Below are 21,834 nucleotides of genomic sequence, written 5' to 3'. Positions count from 1 at the left end.
AAAGGACAGAATTCACTGTCTTTTTAATAACAAAGAAAGGATTGATAATTAACTAAAGTGTAATTGCTATTGGTTTTAAATTGTGCGCGAATAATTTCTGAATAAAGTGTAGAAGGATACATCCTTGCCCTCGGTACCTTAGCCAACCCTTCATAAAAGTCATACCATTCACTGTCTCCAGATACACCGTAGGCTCATGATGCCCCAAACCATTTCTGATTCATTATCCTTCCTTTTAAATATGCTACCTACCAAGAAACCTCGCTCTCCTAATACAACACTCTTATGGATCGTCCGCTGGCCAACTATATGCAGAATCCTATGTGAACTCGATTATCTACAACACACTAAGTTTCCGCCTACCCCGCCCACTCACCTCGGGCAAAGGCTCTTGGAATGGCTTCCCTCTTCTCCTTTTCTCTCGTGTATCTTACACTTGGCCCTATTCACTCCTTCTAAAGCATTTTTACCCTTGATCCCAAGGAGTTTTTTTAGTCACTGCTATCCTTCCTTTATGAACTGCCTCGGGCGGGAAAGATGTGATATACAACCGTGTGCTCAGTAGAGGCTTTAATAATTTATAAATAAAAATCTGTTTAAACGTAAAATGATACATTTATTTTTGTAGCAGTAAATAATGATAAGAAGGTAACGATGAAATTTTAAACAAGGATGTTAAAGGTAAAATAATGATGGTGATTTGACTGCAAACTTGAGATAAGCATTTAAGCCAACAGCAAACATAAGAGCAAAACAAATCAGGGTAGGGCCCATCAATTCATCGTAAGGACCAGCAGAACGATTACGGATCAGTTCACGGCGACGGTAATATAAACCCATACCGTAGATCAAGGTGGATATAGATACAAGAGTGTAGACAAGGCCACTTAATTTGCCTACAGCATCACCTGCATTGAACAAAGCTAGTGAAAATGTAGATAGCAGTGTTCCAAAGGACATCCATGCAAAGTAAGTACGTTCATTCGCAAAAAATACCTTGGGTTCTACGCGTAACGGAGTGATGACCTTTTTGGGGATCTTGACACCAGGAGGTAGGATAACAGGAGGTTGATCCTGTTTCTGTTGAGGTTGACTATGATTATTCAAGAACCTGTTGAACGAGGCTACGAATTTATCGAGCATCCTTGAGGCAACGTGATCCTGACGTTCACTTTCGTCCTCAGGAACAGGAGAAAGGGCTGGATGGTTGATACCCATGTAGGACGTAGGAGATTGTTTGCTGTCACCTAATAAAGATGATCTCTCATTAGAAACAACAGCGGCGGAAGATGATGTTGAAGGTGATTCGAGTGATTCGAACTCCTGAGATGGCTTTCCTTTGGACTTATGAGGTCTAACAGAAGGTGTGGATGAAGGCAAGATAGGCAGCTTTTCCAAGTTGTCATCCATTTGAGCAAGCCAATAAGGCAAGAGAGGAACACGTGTATCAAACATGACAGCGACACCGTGAACGAATTTGGAAAAGTCATTGGCCTCTTCTAGGATACCATTTTCTTCTAGATCAACAATCCACTCAGGCTCCTTTTCATTGGGAGCCAATTCAAGTTTAATTTCAAAAGTAGCAAATGGATATCGGTTGATCTCCTGTTCGTTCTTGAGATTAGCAAATGGGAAATCAATATCAACGTCGGGCCGGCGCCATGTACCATCTGGACGACGAACGACAGGATCGTCAGGGAATAATAGAGAATCTTCTCTGATAAAACAGAGATCGGTATCAAGGGCCATTCTGACACTTCGGTCACCAGGGATTTGGAAAGCGGTTCGACGATAGTATGTACGCAAGACGGGCTGCATCTTCTTAGCCATGATATTTTCTTGAACTTCGCGTACGAGCCTTTCATATTTTTCAATCTCTTCCTGGGATTTGCCACTGTTCTTCATCTTGCGCACAGACTTTTCTAAAAAGGTCTGATCACCATGAATGAACCCAGTGACGTATTTATCTTTGATCGTGAAGCGATCTTTGAGTTCTCCACGGCTTTCTTCGCTGAGTGTTCTACGTTCGAATGCAATAGAGCTGTTTCCTTTGGCGCTTCCGTACCATCGAAGACGAATGATCTGAGATCCTTCGGCACCTTCAACGCGTGAATTATAAGAATCCAGTTCAGCATCGTCTAAATAAACTGAAGAGATGGGTGGATCAATATCATCTTGATTTCTAAAGTTGTCACGATAAACCAAGACAGGCAGATGACGAAGTACATATGTCTTTAGCTCCAATACGTTTTCGGTTTGAACAAAGTAACGCTTGACGATTAAACGACGGTTGTTTTCAGACTGTTCTTCTAGTTCAAATGGAGAAAAGCTTGAAGGTTTGAAGGACATAGTCATACCTCCTTGTCTAACTTTCGAAAATAATTGAGATAGCTTGATTAAGAGTGAATCATTATCTTCGTTCCAGAAAGGACATTGGTTTAATCTGACCATAAACATAGGACGAAGAACATAGTCTGTATGACGGTCATGTTTTTTAACTATTTTTAAAAAGCCAGTGTAGTTTAATCTGGAAAAGCGTGAAAGACGATTGATGTCATCTGCGATCCAATTGATGTTTTCTTGTATATGCGTCATTTCACTGATATTGTCTTCGCTTGGTATCTGTGTATTGATCTTTTCATCCCATTCATCAATTCTCTTTCTGATTTCTTCCATTTTCTCTTGATGGAAAGCATAAACCTTTTCTCTTTATTAATACATGTTTTATATGTCATTTTTACACAACATTCTTTACTTTTTCGAGGTTACTGTCTAGTAGTTCAACGAATTCCGTTTCATCCTTTTCAGTGAACGGTTTATCCTTTTCTGCCTTTCTTAACCTTTTCTTTAATCCATCATAATCAACATAATATTCTGTCCATTCTGGATAAATGGCGTCCTTAAGCTGTGAACCAAATTTCATCTTTGTTATAAAGAAAGAAGAAAAAAAGAAAAAGCGTATAAAAAAAAGTTAAAATAGATCTGAAGTTGATTCGGGATATAAAATGGATTCACCGTAAAAAATTAAGCTTTACATCAACACTTGTTATAGGGTTCATTAGCTACGCCCACGTATTTTTTTTTCTTTCTTTAATGACAAAAGATTTAAACAATAGGTAAACAAAATATAATGTAAACAACAGTTTATAGGGTAAAGTGTCAAGCCGTGTAACATTGCACTAAGCAGCACGTTGCTTGTTCGTTCTTCATGATTCGATCAGTCGGTGATTTTGCATTAAAGTCGCGCTTGCAATTTATCAATGGACAATGCCAGTGTCCATTGGGACACATCAACATTGCTATTATTTTGGAATTTGACGTCACTTAACAATGAAATCGGGTGCTACGTTTTTTGCCTTGATCAGACTGAATACAAACACGATGATTAAAGACTTGATCTTGTTTAGTAAATTTGTCACAGTAGGGGTCAAAGTACTCATTTTAACACTTTGAAAGAATCATCAGGACATAGAAAGATGATATGAGCCCTTTAGAGTAAAAGGAAGAGTGGTGTCCAAAAGAAGTATCGTGTTACTAAGCATCATTATTTTTAGTATAAAATGAATCTCTCTCTGTTTCTTTTTCTTTTTCTTCTGTTATAAAAAGTCCCTGGCCTTGTTCTGGCTTTACTTATGGGCTATTCAATTGTTCTTTTAATAAGTTTTGGTAGTCACTTTGTGGCCAAGAGTCCTAAAAACTGCTTAGGGAATAGATAAAAGGGTTCCTTTTAACACACAACTATCATGGTGGAAATCATCGATAACTTGCCTGGTCACATCACCAAGCGACGCTCTGTGTTCGCATTGGATTAATAACGTTTTATAATTAATTAAGTAATGATATCTACTTTGAGAAATTCCTTCCAGTACAAGAAAAGATACTTTAGGAAGATTTACATTGCTTATGCTTTTGGTGATACACCTCATTATACTTCTGTTGTCGTTATCACTACCAACAAGCTTATTAGTTGACGCTCGCAAACCTAAATCTGTGAAAAGGGACTCTATCCTACCCACACCTTTTCTGACATTCTCTCTTATCAAATTAATATGTAACTCTAACTGATAACAACGACCCTTTAAGCATAATTACAGTCAAAAGGATTAAGCCTTCACGTCTTCTGTAGACTGCAACGACTATTTGAACGTTGTCAAAGCAAATAAAGTGTATTTTGTTATGGATATTTTTATGCTGTGGTGATTGGTCAGATATAATTTATACGTGGGCGACACCTACCTTCTCTCTTTTGAATCAAATACCAGCAAACGATTATTTTGAAACTCAGGTACAAAACAACACTTTACGCGACCTGTTCGCGTTGCCTCGCGTGTTCCCCCTTTTCTTTTTTTTGAAAAAGACTAATGTACATCAAACAGGTATAATTCAATGAAATGTATAAACATAAACGAGTCCAACCAGGAATATTTAGATTGTCATTCAAGGATTCAAGTCTTATAAAGACCAAAATACGATTGAGCCATTCAGTCCAAAACATAATGTTATTGGTAATAATTTATATTTACATTAGTAAAGCATACATATTAATCTAAACCTGCAGTTGGAAGAAACGGTTCAGGCAAAAGTAACTTCTTTTCAGGTAAAAAAGGCCAAATATAAAAAGATAATGACAGCAATAATCTTATACTTTCATTAGCTATCCGTTTCGTTCTAGGCGATGCCTACCAAAATCTGAGTAAAGAAGAAAGACAAGCATTACTTCATGTAAGAGTATAAAAAGGATAAAAACTAGGCCTATTTTTATAACATCTTGAATATAGGAAGGAGTAGGCACTGCTACTATTTCTGCCTTTGTTGAAATCATTTTTGATAACTCTGACAATCGATTTCCTGTAAAAGAACCTTTTTATTATCAAACGATCATTTGAGCTTATTTCGCTTACTTAGACTGGAAAAGAAGAAGTTATTTTGCGTAGAAGTATTGGCTTGACACTGGATGAATATTCACTCGATAGAAAAAGCGTTACGTAAGTAACTAAAAGTAACGGCCTCAGTACATATTAATTCATAAATAACATGTAGTAAAACAGACGTCTTGAACCTTTTGGAAAGTGCTGGTTTCTCTCGTTCTAATCCTTATTACATCGTGCCACAAGGAAGAGTAAGCACTAAAGCTACTACTTTTTGTATTATTTATTTACTCATTTGCTTAGGTTACTTCATTAACAACTGCCAAAGACGAAGACCGATTAAAGCTTTTGAAGGAAGTCGCTGGTACACGTGTTTATGAACAAAAACGCGAAGAAAGTAATAAATTGATGCAGGAAACAAGTAAGTAGTAAATGACGACTCTTGACTACAGTATCAATTTATTATTTATTCTAGATGCTAAACGTGCAAAGATCGAAGAAGTACTAAAGTACATTGAGGAAAGATTAAGTGAACTTGAAGCAGAAAAGGCAGAGCTTTCAGAGTATCAAGAACTAGACAATAGTCGACGCTCTATTGAGTACACCATTTATGCTCGTGAGCAAACAAGCGCCAGTCATCGATTGGAAGAACTGGAAGAAGAGAGAAGAAGAGCGATTCGCAAGAATGAAGAAATTGAAGAGCACCATTACAGGGGCGAGCAAAAGTTAAAAGAACTCGAGGATCAACTACGTGACGCAAGGCAAACAATTCAGCTTCACGATCAAGAAAAGAAGGATTTGCTAGAAGAGCGTAACGAGCTGATGAAAGTAAGAGCACGCCTCGAGCTTTTGATCAACGACTTACAAGATTCCCAAATATCAGACGAGGAGTATAAGGTAAATATGCATTTTGAGAAATTGCTATTGTCATACTCATTATCCATATAGGCCGATATTGCCAACAGACTTGGCCAGTTAGAAGATTCAATGTCACAAAAGCAGAGTGAAATTGATACTATAACTCCTCAGTACACTGAATTGAATGAAACGGCTAAGCAAATTCAACAAGAGTAAAGAAAAATAGCCTGAGCTTTAGTTTTTTACTCATTTATTTTGATAGATTGAGAACACTCGAAGCAGAACAGGATCATCTGCGTTTAAAACAGGCTAGATTAACAAAATTTGCAAGCAAAGAAGAAAGAGACAGCTGGCTTAATGCGCAAATACGTGACATTACCGAGAACTTGACGATTCGACAGAACCAGCTCAACATATTAATTGAGGAAAAAAAGGCAGGAGAAGAGGAACTGCTGTTCAAGACCCAAGCTATTGACGAGCTCAAGGAAAAAAATATGGCACGATTTAAACTTCGTCAGGAGTTAGAAAACGAAGAATTCAGCTTAAAGACAGAGCGAGATGAGGCTACAGAAGAAAGAAAGAATCTTTGGCGTGAAGAGGCTAAACTAGACACTTTGATTCGCAATTATAGTGACGAGATCCGTAAGGCTGAAAGGACTTTATCAAGCACCATCGATAGAGTAAGCTTTATGATGAAATGTTGGAATTATAGGAGAGAAAAATGTTCTAAACATCTATATAGAATACAAGTATCGGCTTGTCTGCTATTAGCCGTATTGTTCAACAACACAACATTCAAGGAGTGTATGGCCCCGTATTTGAATTATTCGACTGTGACCCACGATTTACTACTGCTATCGATGCCACTGCTGGAGCAAGGTAAGTCTCGATATTTGAATCTGCTACCCTTTTCTTAAACTATGATGACTACAGTCTGTTCAATGTTATCGTTGATACAGATGAAACGGCAACGAAGTTATTGGAAGTAATGAACAAGGAAAAATCTGGAAGAGTCACTTTTATTCCTTTGAACCGTGTAAAATCTAGAACAGCAGAATATCCCAATAGTACAGATGCTATTCCTATCCTTAACAAGCTTAAATACGATGCGCGATACCAACATGCATTTGAACAAATATTTGCCAACACCATCGTATGCCCCAACCTGGAAGTTGCCGCCAGTTATGCAAAATCACACCGCCTTGTCGCAGTCACTCTCGACGGTAGCCGTGTTGACAGCCGTGGTGCTTTAACAGGTGGTTATGTCGACAGCAGACGTTCTCGTTTAGATGCTGCAAAGCGTCTAAGAGAAGTACAGACACAGTATAATGAGGCTAAGGAACGACTTGAGCAAGTCAAGCAACAAATTGTTCAAGCTGATCAAAAAGTCACTCGCATCGTGAGCGACTTACACGCCTTGGAACTAAGAAAAAAGAAGACCGAATTCTCTGATTTATCGCAAAATTATGAGAGTCGCTTAAGAAAAGAGGAAGAGTTACTCAAGATCAAACTGGCTACGAAAACAAGAAATATCGAAAGCATACAAGTCCATGGTCAGCTTTTGGAGAAACAATTGATCAGCTACCAGAATGAACTTGCCACTGATTTGAGCAAATTGCTATCCTCCGAGGAAAGAGAGATCCTGGATAGGAACGCTGTTCAGATGGAAGAACTTCGTAGAAGATTAACAGAGACAGCAAATCAAAGAGCAGATCTTGAAAGCCGCATTAATGTCTTAAAGGAAGGATTAAATGCGGACTCTTTACGTAAAAAGGATTTGTTGAGTAAAAAAGAAAGAGTGATTGTAAAGGGAAGCTTGGATGAGCTCAACAGAAGACGAAATGAGCTCAAGATGGTAACAAAGAAACTTGGCAGATTAACAAAGCGTATTGAGGATTTGGATACTGAAGTTGACCAGCTACTGGAGGAAGACGTAAAGATAACGGAAAAGATTGAAAGTGCAAGAGACGAGATTAAAAAATACACACGTTACATGAGTGATATTGAAAAGGATTTGGAACGCAACTTCTTGAAGAGATCATTACTCATACAAAAGAAAGAAGAATGTAATACCAACATTCGTGATCTTGGTGTATTGCCAGATGAAGCATTCCAGAAATACAATAATTTACGTATTGAAAAGCTGCTTAAGCAACTGCACAAGATTAACGAGAAACTAAAAAAATACAGTCATGTGAATAAGAAGGCGTTTGAACAGTATGGAAGATTCACAAAGCAGAGAGATCAGTTGACTGCTCGTAAAAAGGAACTGGATAAATCAGGCGTATCCATCAGTCAGTTGATTGAATCATTAGATCGTCGCAAGAATCAAGCCATTGAGCGAACATTTAATGATGTTGCAGCTAATTTTGCACAAATTTTTGAAACTTTGGTTCCTTCTGGTCGCGGTGAGCTTATAATTAAATCAGATGTAAGGGGATAAAGTCTTTGAAAGATGTAAAGCGCTAATAGAACGAGCATAGCTACAACAAGACGTTGACATGGATGGCAATAGCAGCTCTGTTGATAGATTCAGTGGTGTTTCTATTAAAGTAAACATACACTGTTGGACACATATGCGCGTTTATTAACTTTTTTGACAGGTATCGTTCAACAGCAAATCGGATGAAGGCTTAATTATGCAGCAGCTATCTGGGGGTCAAAAATCTCTTGTGGCATTAGCCTTGATCTTTGCTATCCAACGATGTGACCCTGCGCCCTTTTATCTGTTTGACGAAATTGATGCCAACTTGGATGCACAATATAGAGCAGCTGTGGCAGGTAGATGTCAAATATACAATTTTTTTTTTATTCAAATAGTGACATTTGTATATGATAGAGATGATACATAAGCTTAGTGAAAATGCACAATTCATCACTACTACTTTCAGACCCGAACTGGTAGCCAATGCAGACAAGTTTTACGGTGTTGCCTTCCAAGGCAAGGTATCACGTATACATGCTATTGCAAAGGAGCATGCGCTTGAATTTGTTGAACAAGAACAACATCATTAGAGCAATACATTTACGACGGTAAACAATATTTTTTATTTAAGAATTTATAAACAACCAAAAGACACAAACAAGATAATAAAGCAGCAATCAAGATGAACAGATTACGATTGATTTGTTTTTCTTGCTTTTGTAGAAAACCAAGTTCTTTTAGCAGATATTCCTTTTTTTTCTGCTTATCCAATCCTTCAAAGTCTTGCTTTTCTTGATCTTGAAGCAAGCCGAGTTCCTTTAAGAGATATTCTTTCTTCTTATGTTGGTTTAATTTCTGAAATTCTTGTTTCAACCTTTTTTCTTGTAGCAGCAACTCTTTATCTAGCTGTTGACGTCTCTTACTAATATATTCTGATATCTTTTGTTGTTCTGCAGTGGATAGGCTACTATAGACACTGCTGCTCGTGCTAAGATTACTACTACTACTAGTGCTTATACTGCTGCAAACACTCGTATCATTTACGACAACTGCTTGCTGATGTCTCCATTGAATGAATCTATAGTTTGTTTGTTTTCTCAAATGGTATAAATGAACATTAAATAAGGCTTGCTTTATCTGAGCCAATCCATGAAACAAAGGCTTAGTTGAAGACCAATTCAAGACAAAGGGTATACAATAGAGACTAGCCTCTTTACACTGAGACAAGATCTCATCTTGGGTAAAGCCAAATGTACAGAACTTGATTTGATTTTGATAGAGGGTCTGAATCATATCGAGGCGTTGTTCTGACATTTGATTCATTTTGACAGACAAGTCTGGTTGAATGATGACTGGTATGATATTTACCAGGTCATGAATGTACCGCATATACTCTAGATCAACAGGCTTCAGTCGACCCATGATGAGATATAAGCATACATCCACATGTGTTGAAACTGTAGGAGCTTGTTCTAACAAGTAAACCAACCGCTGGTCATCTCGGCAGTGTGGGTTAAGTAAGCTATTTGTTTTCTCAAATTGCTTTTCAAGGTAATTTTTTGTATTCGAAAAAATGGCATCGGGCCGTATAGAAGCGCCATAACCACACGTATCCACAACACAGATATCTGTGGATGGTAAAAAGTATTCAATGGGCTCAAAAGAACTCGGTGGGTTTGCTCTTGTCGTATTATCACTATTGTCCGCAGTCGATAAAGCATGAACCAAAGCTGATTTTCCAATGCCTAATAATAAGAATATAAAGAGTTTACTTTTTGCAATATATACAGAGTATATATACTTTACCAGAATCTCCACAGATAATAATTCTAAAATGACTTGTGCCGTCTTTCAAAAGAGGAGTTGTCATAATTGAATTTCGTTTGGTCAAAGTAGATTTTGAGTCTAAAAGAAGGCTGTCATTGAAACTCTTGACTCCAAATTCAGTATCAAATGAAGTATCTTGGACATATTTCAGCATTTCAAATATATTTTTGCTCATAAAAAAAAAGGGGGAAAAAGAAAGAGTAATAAAAGAATGTTGAAATTCCTTCCAATAAAATTCATAACAAGTTCGCTTTCGTCACACATGCACATTTCCGTCGATATGCTGAATAACAAGCAAACAACATAACTTGTCACAGTTTATTACTTTTCACGCTAGTTTAAAGCAGTTTAAATGGAATATAAACACATTCAGGGTCAATATAACATTGATCTTAGATAAATGCTGCGGCTACAAAAACTTGTCTTCTGACACCTTTTCCCCTACCTTTTCTTTCTATGGGAGATCCATTGGTTAGATATTATTCCAAGGACAAATTCATTAAAAGCATGGGCACTTTTGTAAGCATTCCAAAGCTGACACACAAACATACACACACACTCGGACCAAAACTTTGCTTGTCAAATCAGTCTTGTGCTCCAGGAACATGGTTATGACTGGATGGGTCTACTTCAGTCCTCCTTTTTTTTTTTTCCTGCATAAAAGATAAGGTTTATATTCCCATGATCTATTGGATGCCATGAAACAACTTTATAAGTAGAGTCAAGGATACATGCTCATCTCCCAAGGCTCCTAATGAGCCCTTTTTATCCTCGTGGCATATATTTTTATGTCGACTCTATCCTTTTTATTACTGAATCAACTCAATGCATAGTGTTGATAAAGAAGTAGTTGATGCTTTAAAATATCCTCATCAGTCCATGAAATTACAAATCTGTATACACAAATGCAAGTTTTATTTCTTTACATGAAAAAGATGTTAAGTTGTCACTAATATCTAGGTGGAGCAGGACGTCCTCTGAATGCACCACGCATACCTCTTCCTCTTGCTATATAAAGAATGTTTAGAAAAAGATTATTTCAATTTGTTTATATTACCTTGTTGAGCACGGGCAACTGTAGCTCTTCCTCTGCCCAAACCGATACCTCTTCCCTTCAAACCTCCAGGACCAGCTCCCTTAAACATGGGCGCGTTCTTTAACATGTCGGGCACAATGAAAAATCGAACGTGAGATCCTCGAATGTATACTTGGTCTAGTTGCGATACTCTTCCATCACGTGCAGTAACAGTAATATCTTTTAACTGGATGTTCATATTATCTTCAGCTAAAAGATGACGACGATTCAGTTGAATGGATTCTAATCAATAGTTCATTATACCTTCTAATAACTTTCCACGGTAAAGTTGACCTGTTTTCAACTCCAAAGAGATAATGTGGCCTTGTGCTTCATGCAGGAGTTTGATGGGAACACCAATGGTCATTTTATATAATGAGAGATGGAGAAGTAAAAGGTAAAGTCAGAAAATTTTGAGCAAACGAACCAAGTTGGGTGACGTAGGAACTTACGTTTCCAAATTTAGAAATTATTCTTTGTTGCATAAACTCTAAGCCACTGAGAAACAGTCATTGAGTTGTCTTTTTGTTCAACAATTTAGAATCTCCCCTTTTTACTTGTAGATCATGAGCAGCATTTTAAAGTTTCAAGGCTATAACTATCTTAGACAAAGACTAATTCTCGCCACTTTAAGCGGAAAGCCTGTTCGTATTGAAAAAATCAGATCTGATGATGAAAATCCAGGTTTACGAGGTATATTATCCACATTTATATTTTAAAAAAACTATCAATATAAACAACGATTATAATAGATTTCGAGATTAAATTTCTCAACTTGTTGGAAAAAGTAACCAATGGATCAGTTATAGAAATCAGTTATACAGGTAAAAAAAGCAGAGATAAAATACGTTAAATAGATCACAGCTCATACAGTTCTTTTTTGATAGGTACTTCTGTCTTGTATAGACCAGGAGCTATAGAAGGTGGACGAATTCAGCACGATTGTGGAACAGAGAGGAGCATTAGTTATTATTTGGAGCCTATGGTCGCACTTGCACCTTTTTCAAAGAAGCCTTTTGTGCTGACGTTAGAAGGAATAACAACGGACCATGTCGATCCATCGGTAAGATAAGAACTACAGAAGAGAGATTGTTGGAATACTTATAATACTAGGTTGATATTATTCGTACAGTATTGCTACCACAATTAAAACGATTTGGTGTGGATCAGAATTTGGAATTAAAGGTAGAATGATTAACAGTGAAAAAAAAAAGAGCATATAACTGAACTCGACATAGATCACAAAAAGAGGTGCACCACCATTAGGAGGCGGAGAAGTTGTTTTTTCATGTGTGCCCATTCGTCAGCTTAAACCAGTTCAATTTACAGAGGAGGGACGTATCAAGCGAGTACGTGGTATTGCATACTGTACTCGAGTATCGCCTCAAACAGCCAATCGACTAGTAGAATCAGCACGATCTTTGTTGAATAGATATATTCCAGATATTTATATTTACACAGATGTATATAAAGGAGCAGAAAGTGGAAAGTAAAGTGTGTGTGTGTATGTATGTAAAGGTGAAGACTAAAAATTAAAACAATAGGTCTCCGGGCTATGCATTATCACTCGTTGCTGAGTCAAACACAGATGTATTGTTATCCGCAGAAAAGGCAGCAGAACCTGGACAAACACCTGAGGATGTTGGTCTCATGGCTGCTAAACTGCTATTGAACGAGATTCGAAAAGGAGGATGTGTGGATACAACGAGCCAATGGTTAAATATATTATTAATGATTTTAGCACCTGAAGATGTTAGCAAAATTAGAATTGGAGATCTCTCTGCCTTTACGTAAGTTATATAGATTTTATCTTTTATAATATTTAACCTTTATGTAAAAAAGGATACAATATTTACGTGATATCAAATCATTCTTTGGTGTCTCTTTCAAGATTCAGCCCGATACATCCAATGACACTATCCTTATGACGTGTATGGGTATTGGCTATGTTAATCATAACAAAAAGACTACATAATAAAATGGCCATCTTTTGTATTTACTGCAGACATCCTGTCCCACTTTAAAGCACTTTAATAATGTTGTCACAATTAGTCATCAACAACACACTACCAAAGCCTTGCCTAACCTAAGGCTGTCCAGTTCACTCTCTCTGATATAAAGTACGAATTTATCATAATTACATGTGAGCTAAATGGTCTTTGTTGACCAGGCTGATAACATAAAACTAAAATAAAGCAATAACAACATTTCTTTTTATCTCTTCTTCTTCTTAAAAAGAAATAAACCAATATGGATACCTTATAAAAGGCATGTTTAGCATGGCGCCACACATTCAAAAAATTTGTTGGAAGACATCATAGGTAGTATCTGGAGGTAGCGCACTTAGGATTAGTCTAACTTCTGACGTATTTTCTGCTGTATGCAGTGCTTCCCTTTCTGATTTACAGAAAGCTTTCGCGAACTAATCTTTGCGCAAGTGTAAAAAATTATGCCAGAAGAATTGAAACCTATTTGAAGAATAGCGTAGTTCAAGAATTCTTTAAAACTTCATACGCGAAGAATGAACGACTTCTGCGCCTATAAAACAAACGTCAATGTGCAGAAATTGAACACAAATAAATTGAGGAATGGCTCACTGGAGGTAGTTTATAAGTTATAATATGTAAATCAGGTTTATTGATTATTATTATTCTAGAAACTGCAGGAAACCACTAAAAACAGTGATATTGATGTCGAAAGTGCAAGTAGTGGGATGTACTCGTTTTTCAAGGAAAGCAAACATTTTGAATTTCAGTCTATCAAAAAATATTATTTCACTTGCCACACCTAAAATACAACAAAACGATTTGGAAAAACTCGGAAAAATCTTTGATATAGACTTTTCAGCAATATCGCTCTGTTGCAAAGAAACCACACAAATATACGAACAAGAGCGGGCGATGAAAAGAATTAATGGGTCACTCAAAGAAGTTCCCAATGCTCTCAATTTCACTATCAAAGCAATCAATCTATCTTGTAGCCTATATTTTAACCGACTTCAGAAATAATTGCCTTAGAAAAACACAGTACAATCATGGAGATGGACGAACAATTTTTGTTGAAGTTTCCGTCCCCATCTTCAAAACCTTTGGTAATGTACTTGGACCTGCGTTATTCATCTGGATGGAAAAGCAATCGGAATCGAGCAGGCCAATCTGGTTCCCTTTTTATAATTATGAAGCATCAACTATTGGCGCCAAACTTGCTAGTGGATATCATTATCACAGAATCAAGTGGGCACAACAAGGTTGAAAATGTACCACATACTCTTGGTGATACAACCAAGTTATTAAAAAGCTCAACAGATGCTTTAAAACCTAGAATCAATATGTATCCCGATGCTCATTTTGAAAGTAGACCAACACTACATGCTACGGGCGCCTCTTCTTCTATACATGCAAGGCTGTCCAATGGGATATCTTTTGATGTAAAATATGCGTTTATAGTAGTTACACGTGTTCTTGCATGTTTGTTGATCAGACTGACAACATAAAATTAGAATAAACAAATTTCTTTTATCTCTTCATCTTCTTGAAAAGAAACAAACCAAGGTGGCAACTTTATAAATCTTCCCTAAAATAGGATTGATCTCTTGTGCTCTCCAGTAAACCCCTGATAAAGGAACATGGAGAGAGAATAAGTGCCATAGAAGGCGTTGTTCTAATACTTAAAAGCTTGATCCGTCCATTTAATGGCATGGCGAACATGCGGTGGTGATTTTTAACTCAATCATATAACTGGAAGTTTATTAATTGAAAGTGCTTTTAGGATTGAAACTGAAGATAACACTACCAAACGACATAAATGGGACGGTACTGTAAGCAAGGCTACCGTCATGTTGATTGAGTTTTCTGGAGGATTTACGAATTATGATAAAAAAATTATGCAGTGATATCGACAAGATATACAGAAATGCAGTAAGATTTCTGAGCAATAAAGGCAGCACGCCCAAACATCGACCCTGTATGTTTGTCGTTTTCAGTCATGGCTATAAAGTCTACTTTGAATGCCTCACTCTGGTCACAAACCGTGTCTATGTCAGAACTCGCAAGGCAGTCATGGATGTTCCCTACTCTCCATATGGTTTAAAGGTTGCTATCCAGTAGTTTCCTGGCATGTTTGCTTGGCGTAATGCTGTAATTTGTTCCGTTCAAGAAAAGATACCTTCCAACAATGCCAACCTTGAAACTATACCAGTCCCTGAAACACCTTAAAGTCATTTACATGATTTTTCAAAAGTAAACAATAAAACATAGCACATATTGACTTTTATTTTTTCAAAACGGACAAAATTTACCGCGCACAGTAATTAAAAAGCGGGAATTGTAACACCTTTCTAGATTTTCTGTTTTGTTTTTAATTGTGCACATGAATGTCAAAAATCAGCAATTATCAGATGTAATTGATGGTTTAATCTATATCCTAATCATGTCCTTTTTTTTTACATTTATTAAAGAAAAGATAATAAAAGATAAACTTCAAGCCTACTTCTTTTTTAATCTTCTTTTGGTTGTAGGACTAAAAAGTTGGATCGAGTAAAAGATCTCCGATAAAAAATATCAGATCATCAGATAATCCACGGAAACTTTTTTTATTTATAAAGCATAATAAAAACAATTTTTTTCTTCTCCCTCCCTTGACCTTTTTTTTTCCCTCTCAATTTATATCACCATGACTACTTCAGCTGAAGGATCTGGTGATAACAGGTTCAAAGGCGTAACTGCCGTTGAATTATACAAACAAATCTGGACTGATAAAGAAAAATACATAATCTTCCTTGGGTAAAAAAGAACAATAAAGACACTTAAGGGGATACATTAACACCTTTTGCTTTAGTTTATTTTTATTCTCATGGGCTTCTAATTTTGAGGGCAATCTCACAATGACATTAAATAACAAAGTGACGAGTTTCTTTCAGTCCAACAACCTTATCAGTTTGTTGTCTACCATTACCTATATTCTTCAAACCGCTCTCCTTCCCATCTATTCAAAGCTATCAGACATGTTTGGCAGAGCTCACTGCTATTCTGTAGGTCTCTTTTTTTATATTCTTGCTTTTATTGTTATGGCTACAGCAAATAACTATGACACTTTGGTGGTATGCGATTTGATAAAGAAAAGTGAGAACTGTATAATGACACAATAACTTTCATAGGGAGGCCAAATCATTTATGCTTTTGGTTATTCTGGTGTTTCTATTCTTGGTCCTATCGTCGTCGGCGGTAAGCAAAAGATGTTCCTAGTTGAAAAAGGCCGGCATCATAACCTTTGTGTATATATTAGATTTAACTACTGTTACCAACCGTGGCTTATTCCAAGGCCTTTACAATCTGCCTAGTTTATTCAATATCTTTGTCGCTCCTCGTGCAGCCGCCCTCTTACTGGACCAGGGCCGATGGCGTTGGGGTTATGGTCTATGCTGCATCATCCTTGGCGGCACAGCTGTTCCTCTTATCGGTGGTCTTTGGTACGTCCACTTTAAGCTCAAACGGTCGGGCCTAATTGAAGAATACAAGGCTAAACAAGCCGAAACTGAAGAACCAAAGATGAACATTTTCCAAAAATTCATCTGGCTCATGACTGAAATAGATATTGTCGGTAGCTTACTCTTGATCGCCGGTCTCTGTCTGATTTTGCTCCCTTTGGTTCTTGCTCTTCCCAAGTGGGGTGGATGGTCTAGCGGGATTACGATTGGCACTCTGGTCGCTGGTGTCGTCGCCTGGATTCTCTTTGCAATCTGGGAATGGAAGTTTGCTCGAAAGCCCATCATCCCCTTGGCTCGTTGGAACACACATACACCTCTGCTCGGTGTGTTGGCCTTGTCTACAGTCACCTTGATTTCATCCACAAACTGGCAATACTTTACCACTTACCTACTTGTCTCTCGTAAGGTGAGCATAGATACCGCCATCTACCTCGAGCGCGGCTATAATGTGGCCTACATCGTATGCGAGGTAACAGTTGGTTATTTGATGAAGCGAACACGCAAGTGGAGACCCTTTGTCTGGGCAGGCGTCAGCTTGACTATCCTCGGCGTCGGTCTGATGATTCCTGCCCGTTTGCCTAGCTCCTCTGACGCCTTTGTCGTCATCTCTCAAACAATCGTCGGTATTGGCTCTGGTTGCCTCTACACGCCTATTCTTGTTGCTATCCAGAGCTCTGTGCCTCATAGCGACCTTGCTGTCGTGACGGCTATGATGCAAGTCGGTGGTTCAATCGCAGCGAGTGTTGGTTCTACCATGTCAGGCGCGATCTGGAACTCTATGCTCCCTGGACAGCTTGCCAAATATGTTCCTGGTGAATATGATTATGCAAAGATCGTCGGAAGCACTGATTATGCCATCTCCCTCCCTAAGGAGCAATACGACGGTGTCGTACAAGCCTATGGTCATATCCAGATGATTCTTTCTATTATCGCCATCTGTATTGCTGTTCTTACTTTCTGCTTCACAGTGCCTATGAAATCATTTGGATTGGAAGACGCCAAGGATTCAAACGACACTACTTCGCTTAAAGAAACTCGTAAGCTTTATTAATTTTCTTTATATATGTCTCTCTAATTGGTTTTTAGCTGTAGAAGATTATAAATCAAGTTCCACAACTAAGCTTTAGATGATCATTATTATTATTATTATCCTTTACTACTTTAATGCACTCCTCCTCCCCCTTGTATACATAATAAATATGTTCGGTTCAACATACATTCTCTGTCCGCCTGGTTCCTCATATTTGTGCAACATTTTTCGGAGACATGGTGTACGACACTGTCAGAAGGGACTAGAATCAGGGAAATCAGGCAGGAAACATACTCAAGTTTTCATTTTTTTTCTTTTTCTTTCCCGTTCTTACATTTGTTGGTAGATACCAATGGTTGTACAAAGCCTTGTTTCCTAGCCATGATGTGCAGATGATCCTTCTCAAATGTTTATAAAGTGGGATCGATCCAATCATTCTTTATCAGAATGATGATGCGTTCTACATTGTCTGCAGGACTGCAGCACATATGATTTTCTTTTTATTTGCATTGCTATTTTTTTTTCTGGAACGTTACTTGGCTTAAATCTTGATCTAAAATGAGTTTGCATACTGTGAAGTGAGAAGCAGTGGTAGACGGAGGTGTGTACTTAGTTCAATTAATATATAACCAATGTCCCTTAATATGCCAAATAAACAGAAAGACGGAAGCTAAATTAAGGAACAGAAAGCTATCTCAAACTCTCGAATAGACTTTGGTAGTGTTATACCGTACACCAGTAAAGGGAAATGGAATTGAGGACTGTTGGTTGAAATTTCGATTCAAAGTACTTCATTGAGTTTAATCGGCCAGTCTGTGAAGCAGTTTTACAGTTGAAATAAGCAGATACTGATATATGAATATGTTTAATTTATCAAAAAAAATATCAAAGTGAGAAATGGAAAATAGGTATTTATTTGAAGAGATCCATCTGTCCCTTAATCACTTGAACCCACGCTCATTCTTCAGGGTGACGGGGTAGAAAGGGCAGCAACGTTTTTGGACAGCTGTTCCAAGTATTTGATCGGGACATAAAAAGGGGGTTGAGCACACTCTTTCGGTGATATAGGATACCATGATGTGGTGAAGGGATTACCCTTGAAGGAGAGAAATACTTATTTTTAAAACCTAAATTATTCATTCTAGAAAAATGGGAACATCAACTTTTACCCATTTTACTTTTTCAACCGTGTAAAAAAGAACAAGAAAATAAGGGGAGGGGGGAAGTCAAATGTTAGGAGGACAGAGTGTAAACAAATAATTGACAGAGCATGAACAGAAAAGCCTATATACATTTTAGGAAAGTCCGTAACTAGACTTCTCTCTACCTTATTCTCTTTACCTGTCTCTTTCTTTTCTTTTTTTATTTCTTCTTTATATAATATGCCATTTACAGCAACATTTCATGGATTCATAGAAAACACAACAGATACCCTACTTATAATCGAAGCGTGTCGAAGTGGGCTTTTGCCTACAGTAAGAAGAAGATTATTTGACAGTGAGCGTAATGTGATTAAATCAGGCACCATCATCGTATTCAATGAAACAGAGACAGGTAAAACTTTAAAATAAATGGTTATCAATCTAACTTTCTTTTTGTAGGCATCAAACGGTGGACAGATGGTTTACTTTGGAGTCCATCCAGAATATTAGGCAATTTTTTGGTATATAGAGAGTTAGTGAATAGAGAGCAAAGAAAAAGTCTGGCACCGTCGAATGGATTAGCAATCGATCAACGTGAACGAGCGTTGGTTGGATCACTGACAGCGTCAAACACGCCATATAACTTTAAAGAAAATGGATTGATCAAAAAAACGATTCGTATGCTCGTCAATGGCAATTTCCTGCATATCGTCAGTTATTACAATAAGGATGATGTTCTTAATCACGTATTGCGTACACCTTCGACTAGTCCTTTATTTACTAATATACGAATATCGCCTGATTTGATGCCTCATCTTCAAGGCTATTCTAATCATAGCTTATTACTGTCTGCAAGTGTCATTCAAGCAAAGACCCGAATGCAAAATGATGAACGTAAATAGTTTCTCTTTTCTTCAATCAATCAAACTCATTTTCTTTTTAGTCTGTTTAAGAAAACGTAGTATAAGCAGCAGCAGCAGTAGTGATGACAATAATGACAGTAGCCATAGCAACCATAGAAAGCGAATAAGTCTTCCACGTCCTTTTGATTTACCGCTAATTGATTTGCAACAAACTGACATGCTTTATTCGTCCATCACCAAGTGTCACCAAAACAATATCCTTCACCCTTATTACACTTAATAAAGATGTTTTTTTTTTTTTTGTTGTATATAATTTTTATTTAAAATTATAAAAAAGGGTGTAGTTTCGGGCGTTTATAATAAAGAAAGAAAAAAGGAGGTGTAAAAGGGGAAGAAGAGGGGGAGGAGGAGGAAAGAGAGAGATGAACTAATAAAAAGTTTATTTGGATTCATCAACAGGTTCAGCCTTATTTTCATCTGTCTTGTCGGCGTCTGTATTGAATGAGTCAATTTTGTTTGCATATTTAATAATATATTATTTACCTTCTTGTAAATCAGAAGTCCACAAGGTGAGGTTATCTCTTAGCAGTTGCATAATAAGGGTTGAATCCTTGTAAGACTCTTCAGAAAGAGTGTCTAATTCAGCAATAGCATCATCAAAGGCTTGCTTAGCGAGGTGACAGGCACGATCAGGGGAGTTGAGAATTTCGTAGTAAAAGACGGAAAAGTTCAAGGCAAGGCCCAAACGAATGGAGTTGGTGGGAGCTAATTCAGTTTGAGCAATCTCTGTAGCCGTCTTGTAAGCTTCATGAGCCTTGGTGGCAGATTCTTTACGAGCATCATTGGTGAGGAATTCAGCAAGGTAACGGTGATAATCACCCATCCTAAGAGAAGGTTAATAAAGTACAATATATCATGTATACACTTACATCTTGTAATAAAACACTTTGGATTCACCACCTTGAGCATGAGGGATTAAGTTGTCGTTCAAGACGGACAAGATGTCATTACAAACATCTTGAAGTTCAGACTCAATCTTTTGACGATAAGCCTTGATCTTTTCAACTTGAGCATGATTACCCTTGCTTTCCTCCTTTTGTTCAATAGAAGAAACGATTCTCCAAGAAGCACGACGAGCACCAATCACGTTTTTATAGGCAACAGACAAAAGGTTTCGTTCTTCAATAGTCAAATCAACACCCATCTGAATATGAAAATAATGTGTAAATAAAAGAATCGGATAATCAAAATATCACGTTGTTGCCCCCATCGCCACACACACACATTCTCTCTCTTGTCCCTTTTTGCTTACCTTTGCGACATCCTTTGTGAAGGTGACCATTTCTATTATACTATATAAATACGCCATTTTTTCCTTTTTTTTCTCTATATATTACCGTCATATCGCTCGGCTTGTTCAGCGAGCTTAGCCATATAAACATTATTTTCACGCTCCTATATAAAATAAAGGCAAGACGTCAAGATGAGCAAAGTGTTATTATATATAGCAAACAAATAAAAAGAACACGTACGGTAGACATTGTTTAGTACTAGTTAAAAAGTTGTCAAAAATAAAAAAAAGAGAAAAAAAACAGGAAAGAAGAAATTAAAAAGAGAGAAAGAAAGAAAAAAGAACAAAAATCATATAAAAAATCCATAGCGGAGATTCTATTAAAGGAAATTTTTGACCCTGCTCTTCATTTAAACACTGTGACCCCGCCAAGGACAAGTGTTTGATACTGAATAGAACTCTGTGCGACTTTTTTTGTTTTGTGAGAAGATATTCTTGATGCCTATTTTTTTTTTCTCTTGACGTTACTTGATATCGATGTTTTTATTTCTTCCTTTAGTCTGCATTAGTGAATTTACTATCTGTGATTCTTTTTATTCCGACACTTTGCGTGACAGCTGCAACCCTATCTAGACCACTTTTTGACATATTCGTGTAAATGGGATGTTCATATGAAAAAGCCATGAGCGCATACAAAGTGTGCTACACATCCAAACACTTTTCTATGTGAATATAAAAGATCACTTGTTAATACTATTAATTCATTACATTTTATTCACGAATTATTCGTACACTGATAAAAAACTGATAATTTCAGACAACAAATGAGACAATAAATAACGATAAAAGAAAGCCCACAGGAAGTAAAAGAATGAATAACGAAATGATCAGTAAACCGGTTATTTACATTGATAATAAATACTTACATTATAAAGAAGAGGATTTGTAATAGAAAAAAGAGAAGCAAGAA

At 37.2% G+C, this 21,834-nt stretch overlaps 10 protein-coding genes across 10 annotated transcripts; 6 read left to right on the top strand and 4 right to left on the bottom strand.

Moving 5' to 3' along the window:
* Window positions 1–605: 605 nt before the first annotated feature.
* RHIMIDRAFT_311018 (SPX-domain-containing protein) lies at window positions 606–2,953 on the bottom strand. Its single transcript, XM_023614701.1, has 2 exons — window positions 2,756–2,953; window positions 606–2,700 (listed from the first exon to the last, which is right to left on the bottom strand). Exons 1-2 carry the CDS (start codon window positions 2,921–2,923, stop codon window positions 676–678), a joined length of 2,193 nt encoding a protein of 730 aa, XP_023470250.1. The 5' UTR covers window positions 2,924–2,953; the 3' UTR covers window positions 606–675.
* Window positions 2,954–3,870: 917 nt separating this feature from the next.
* On the top strand, window positions 3,871–4,183 carry RHIMIDRAFT_63285 (uncharacterized protein). Its single transcript, XM_023615492.1, has one exon. It carries the CDS (start codon window positions 3,904–3,906, stop codon window positions 4,063–4,065), a length of 162 nt encoding a protein of 53 aa, XP_023470249.1. The 5' UTR covers window positions 3,871–3,903; the 3' UTR covers window positions 4,066–4,183.
* Window positions 4,184–4,361: 178 nt separating this feature from the next.
* On the top strand, window positions 4,362–8,741 carry RHIMIDRAFT_286160 (putative chromosome segregation protein SudA; the record flags this gene model as incomplete). The annotated part of the gene is made up of 16 exons (XM_023613354.1): window positions 4,362–4,376; window positions 4,430–4,505; window positions 4,559–4,597; window positions 4,655–4,722; window positions 4,779–4,850; window positions 4,906–4,985; window positions 5,041–5,119; window positions 5,172–5,289; window positions 5,344–5,765; window positions 5,817–5,938; window positions 5,989–6,406; window positions 6,469–6,605; window positions 6,660–8,157; window positions 8,210–8,278; window positions 8,330–8,507; window positions 8,566–8,741. 16 exons carry the CDS (start codon window positions 4,362–4,364, stop codon window positions 8,739–8,741), a joined length of 3,567 nt encoding a protein of 1,188 aa, XP_023470248.1.
* Window positions 8,742–8,989: 248 nt separating this feature from the next.
* Window positions 8,990–10,153, bottom strand: RHIMIDRAFT_234142 (uncharacterized protein; the record flags this gene model as incomplete). The annotated part of the gene is made up of 3 exons (XM_023608105.1): window positions 8,990–9,006; window positions 9,075–9,896; window positions 9,958–10,153. The coding sequence occupies 3 exons, from the start codon at window positions 10,151–10,153 to the stop codon at window positions 8,990–8,992; spliced, it is 1,035 nt and encodes a 344-aa protein (XP_023470247.1).
* Window positions 10,154–10,870: 717 nt separating this feature from the next.
* RHIMIDRAFT_211676 (Sm-like ribonucleoprotein) lies at window positions 10,871–11,471 on the bottom strand. The gene is made up of 3 exons (XM_023607201.1): window positions 11,318–11,471; window positions 11,036–11,263; window positions 10,871–10,986 (listed from the first exon to the last, which is right to left on the bottom strand). Exons 1-3 carry the CDS (start codon window positions 11,418–11,420, stop codon window positions 10,928–10,930), a joined length of 390 nt encoding a protein of 129 aa, XP_023470246.1. The 5' UTR covers window positions 11,421–11,471; the 3' UTR covers window positions 10,871–10,927.
* Window positions 11,472–11,597: 126 nt separating this feature from the next.
* RHIMIDRAFT_266273 (18S rRNA biogenesis protein) lies at window positions 11,598–13,155 on the top strand. The gene is made up of 7 exons (XM_023611896.1): window positions 11,598–11,746; window positions 11,806–11,877; window positions 11,941–12,116; window positions 12,167–12,238; window positions 12,292–12,542; window positions 12,598–12,843; window positions 12,896–13,155. Exons 1-7 carry the CDS (start codon window positions 11,620–11,622, stop codon window positions 13,026–13,028), a joined length of 1,077 nt encoding a protein of 358 aa, XP_023470245.1. The 5' UTR covers window positions 11,598–11,619; the 3' UTR covers window positions 13,029–13,155.
* A 1,437-nt stretch (window positions 13,156–14,592) lies between these two features.
* On the top strand, window positions 14,593–15,312 carry RHIMIDRAFT_266271 (uncharacterized protein). The gene is made up of 2 exons (XM_023611895.1): window positions 14,593–14,766; window positions 14,822–15,312. Exon 2 carries the CDS (start codon window positions 14,923–14,925, stop codon window positions 15,157–15,159), a length of 237 nt encoding a protein of 78 aa, XP_023470244.1. The 5' UTR covers window positions 14,593–14,766; window positions 14,822–14,922; the 3' UTR covers window positions 15,160–15,312.
* A 499-nt stretch (window positions 15,313–15,811) lies between these two features.
* Window positions 15,812–17,849, top strand: RHIMIDRAFT_266268 (MFS general substrate transporter). The gene is made up of 4 exons (XM_023611894.1): window positions 15,812–16,151; window positions 16,209–16,275; window positions 16,337–17,575; window positions 17,625–17,849. The coding sequence occupies exons 1-4, from the start codon at window positions 15,936–15,938 to the stop codon at window positions 17,663–17,665; spliced, it is 1,563 nt and encodes a 520-aa protein (XP_023470243.1). The 5' UTR covers window positions 15,812–15,935; the 3' UTR covers window positions 17,666–17,849.
* A 1,101-nt stretch (window positions 17,850–18,950) lies between these two features.
* Window positions 18,951–19,612, top strand: RHIMIDRAFT_198085 (uncharacterized protein; the record flags this gene model as incomplete). Its single annotated transcript, XM_023606254.1, has 2 exons — window positions 18,951–19,122; window positions 19,170–19,612. The coding sequence occupies 2 exons, from the start codon at window positions 18,951–18,953 to the stop codon at window positions 19,610–19,612; spliced, it is 615 nt and encodes a 204-aa protein (XP_023470242.1).
* A 320-nt stretch (window positions 19,613–19,932) lies between these two features.
* On the bottom strand, window positions 19,933–21,176 carry RHIMIDRAFT_63167 (14-3-3 protein). Its single transcript, XM_023615491.1, has 6 exons — window positions 21,106–21,176; window positions 20,971–21,028; window positions 20,886–20,917; window positions 20,503–20,777; window positions 20,117–20,457; window positions 19,933–20,065 (listed from the first exon to the last, which is right to left on the bottom strand). The coding sequence occupies exons 1-6, from the start codon at window positions 21,112–21,114 to the stop codon at window positions 20,013–20,015; spliced, it is 768 nt and encodes a 255-aa protein (XP_023470241.1). The 5' UTR covers window positions 21,115–21,176; the 3' UTR covers window positions 19,933–20,012.
* Window positions 21,177–21,834: the final 658 nt, after the last annotated feature.

The sequence above is a fragment of the Rhizopus microsporus genome (assembly GCF_002708625.1).
Source record: "Rhizopus microsporus ATCC 52813 unplaced genomic scaffold scaffold_2, whole genome shotgun sequence".
Lineage (NCBI taxonomy): Eukaryota > Fungi > Mucoromycota > Mucoromycetes > Mucorales > Rhizopodaceae > Rhizopus > Rhizopus microsporus.
The sequence above is the reverse complement of the archived record's forward strand: the minus strand, read 5'-3'. Positions and strand labels throughout refer to the sequence as shown.

Coding starts and splice junctions, on each gene's coding strand:
- RHIMIDRAFT_266273 (XM_023611896.1), top strand. CDS start 11,620: ATGAGCAGCATTTTAAAGTTTCAAGGCTATAACTATCTTAGACAAAGA. Junction 11,878..11,940: donor TATAGAAATCAGTTATACAG/GTAAAAAAAGCA, acceptor CTTTTTTGATAG/GTACTTCTGTCTTGTATAGA. Junction 12,543..12,597: donor AAAGGAGCAGAAAGTGGAAA/GTAAAGTGTGTG, acceptor TTAAAACAATAG/GTCTCCGGGCTATGCATTAT.
- RHIMIDRAFT_266268 (XM_023611894.1), top strand. CDS start 15,936: ATGACATTAAATAACAAAGTGACGAGTTTCTTTCAGTCCAACAACCTT. Junction 16,276..16,336: donor TGGTCCTATCGTCGTCGGCG/GTAAGCAAAAGA, acceptor TGTATATATTAG/ATTTAACTACTGTTACCAAC. Junction 17,576..17,624: donor TACTTCGCTTAAAGAAACTC/GTAAGCTTTATT, acceptor ATTGGTTTTTAG/CTGTAGAAGATTATAAATCA.
- RHIMIDRAFT_311018 (XM_023614701.1), bottom strand. CDS start 2,923: ATGAAATTTGGTTCACAGCTTAAGGACGCCATTTATCCAGAATGGACA. Junction 2,701..2,755: donor TAGACAGTAACCTCGAAAAA/GTAAAGAATGTT, acceptor TAAAGAGAAAAG/GTTTATGCTTTCCATCAAGA.
- RHIMIDRAFT_63167 (XM_023615491.1), bottom strand. Junction 20,918..20,970: donor ACAAGCCGAGCGATATGACG/GTAATATATAGA, acceptor ATAGTATAATAG/AAATGGTCACCTTCACAAAG. Junction 20,458..20,502: donor AAAGTGTTTTATTACAAGAT/GTAAGTGTATAC, acceptor ACCTTCTCTTAG/GATGGGTGATTATCACCGTT.
- RHIMIDRAFT_266271 (XM_023611895.1), top strand. CDS start 14,923: ATGATAAAAAAATTATGCAGTGATATCGACAAGATATACAGAAATGCA.
- RHIMIDRAFT_211676 (XM_023607201.1), bottom strand. CDS start 11,420: ATGACCATTGGTGTTCCCATCAAACTCCTGCATGAAGCACAAGGCCAC. Junction 11,264..11,317: donor CCGTGGAAAGTTATTAGAAG/GTATAATGAACT, acceptor GTCATCTTTTAG/CTGAAGATAATATGAACATC. Junction 10,987..11,035: donor AGTTGCCCGTGCTCAACAAG/GTAATATAAACA, acceptor TTCTTTATATAG/CAAGAGGAAGAGGTATGCGT.
- RHIMIDRAFT_63285 (XM_023615492.1), top strand. CDS start 3,904: ATGCTTTTGGTGATACACCTCATTATACTTCTGTTGTCGTTATCACTA.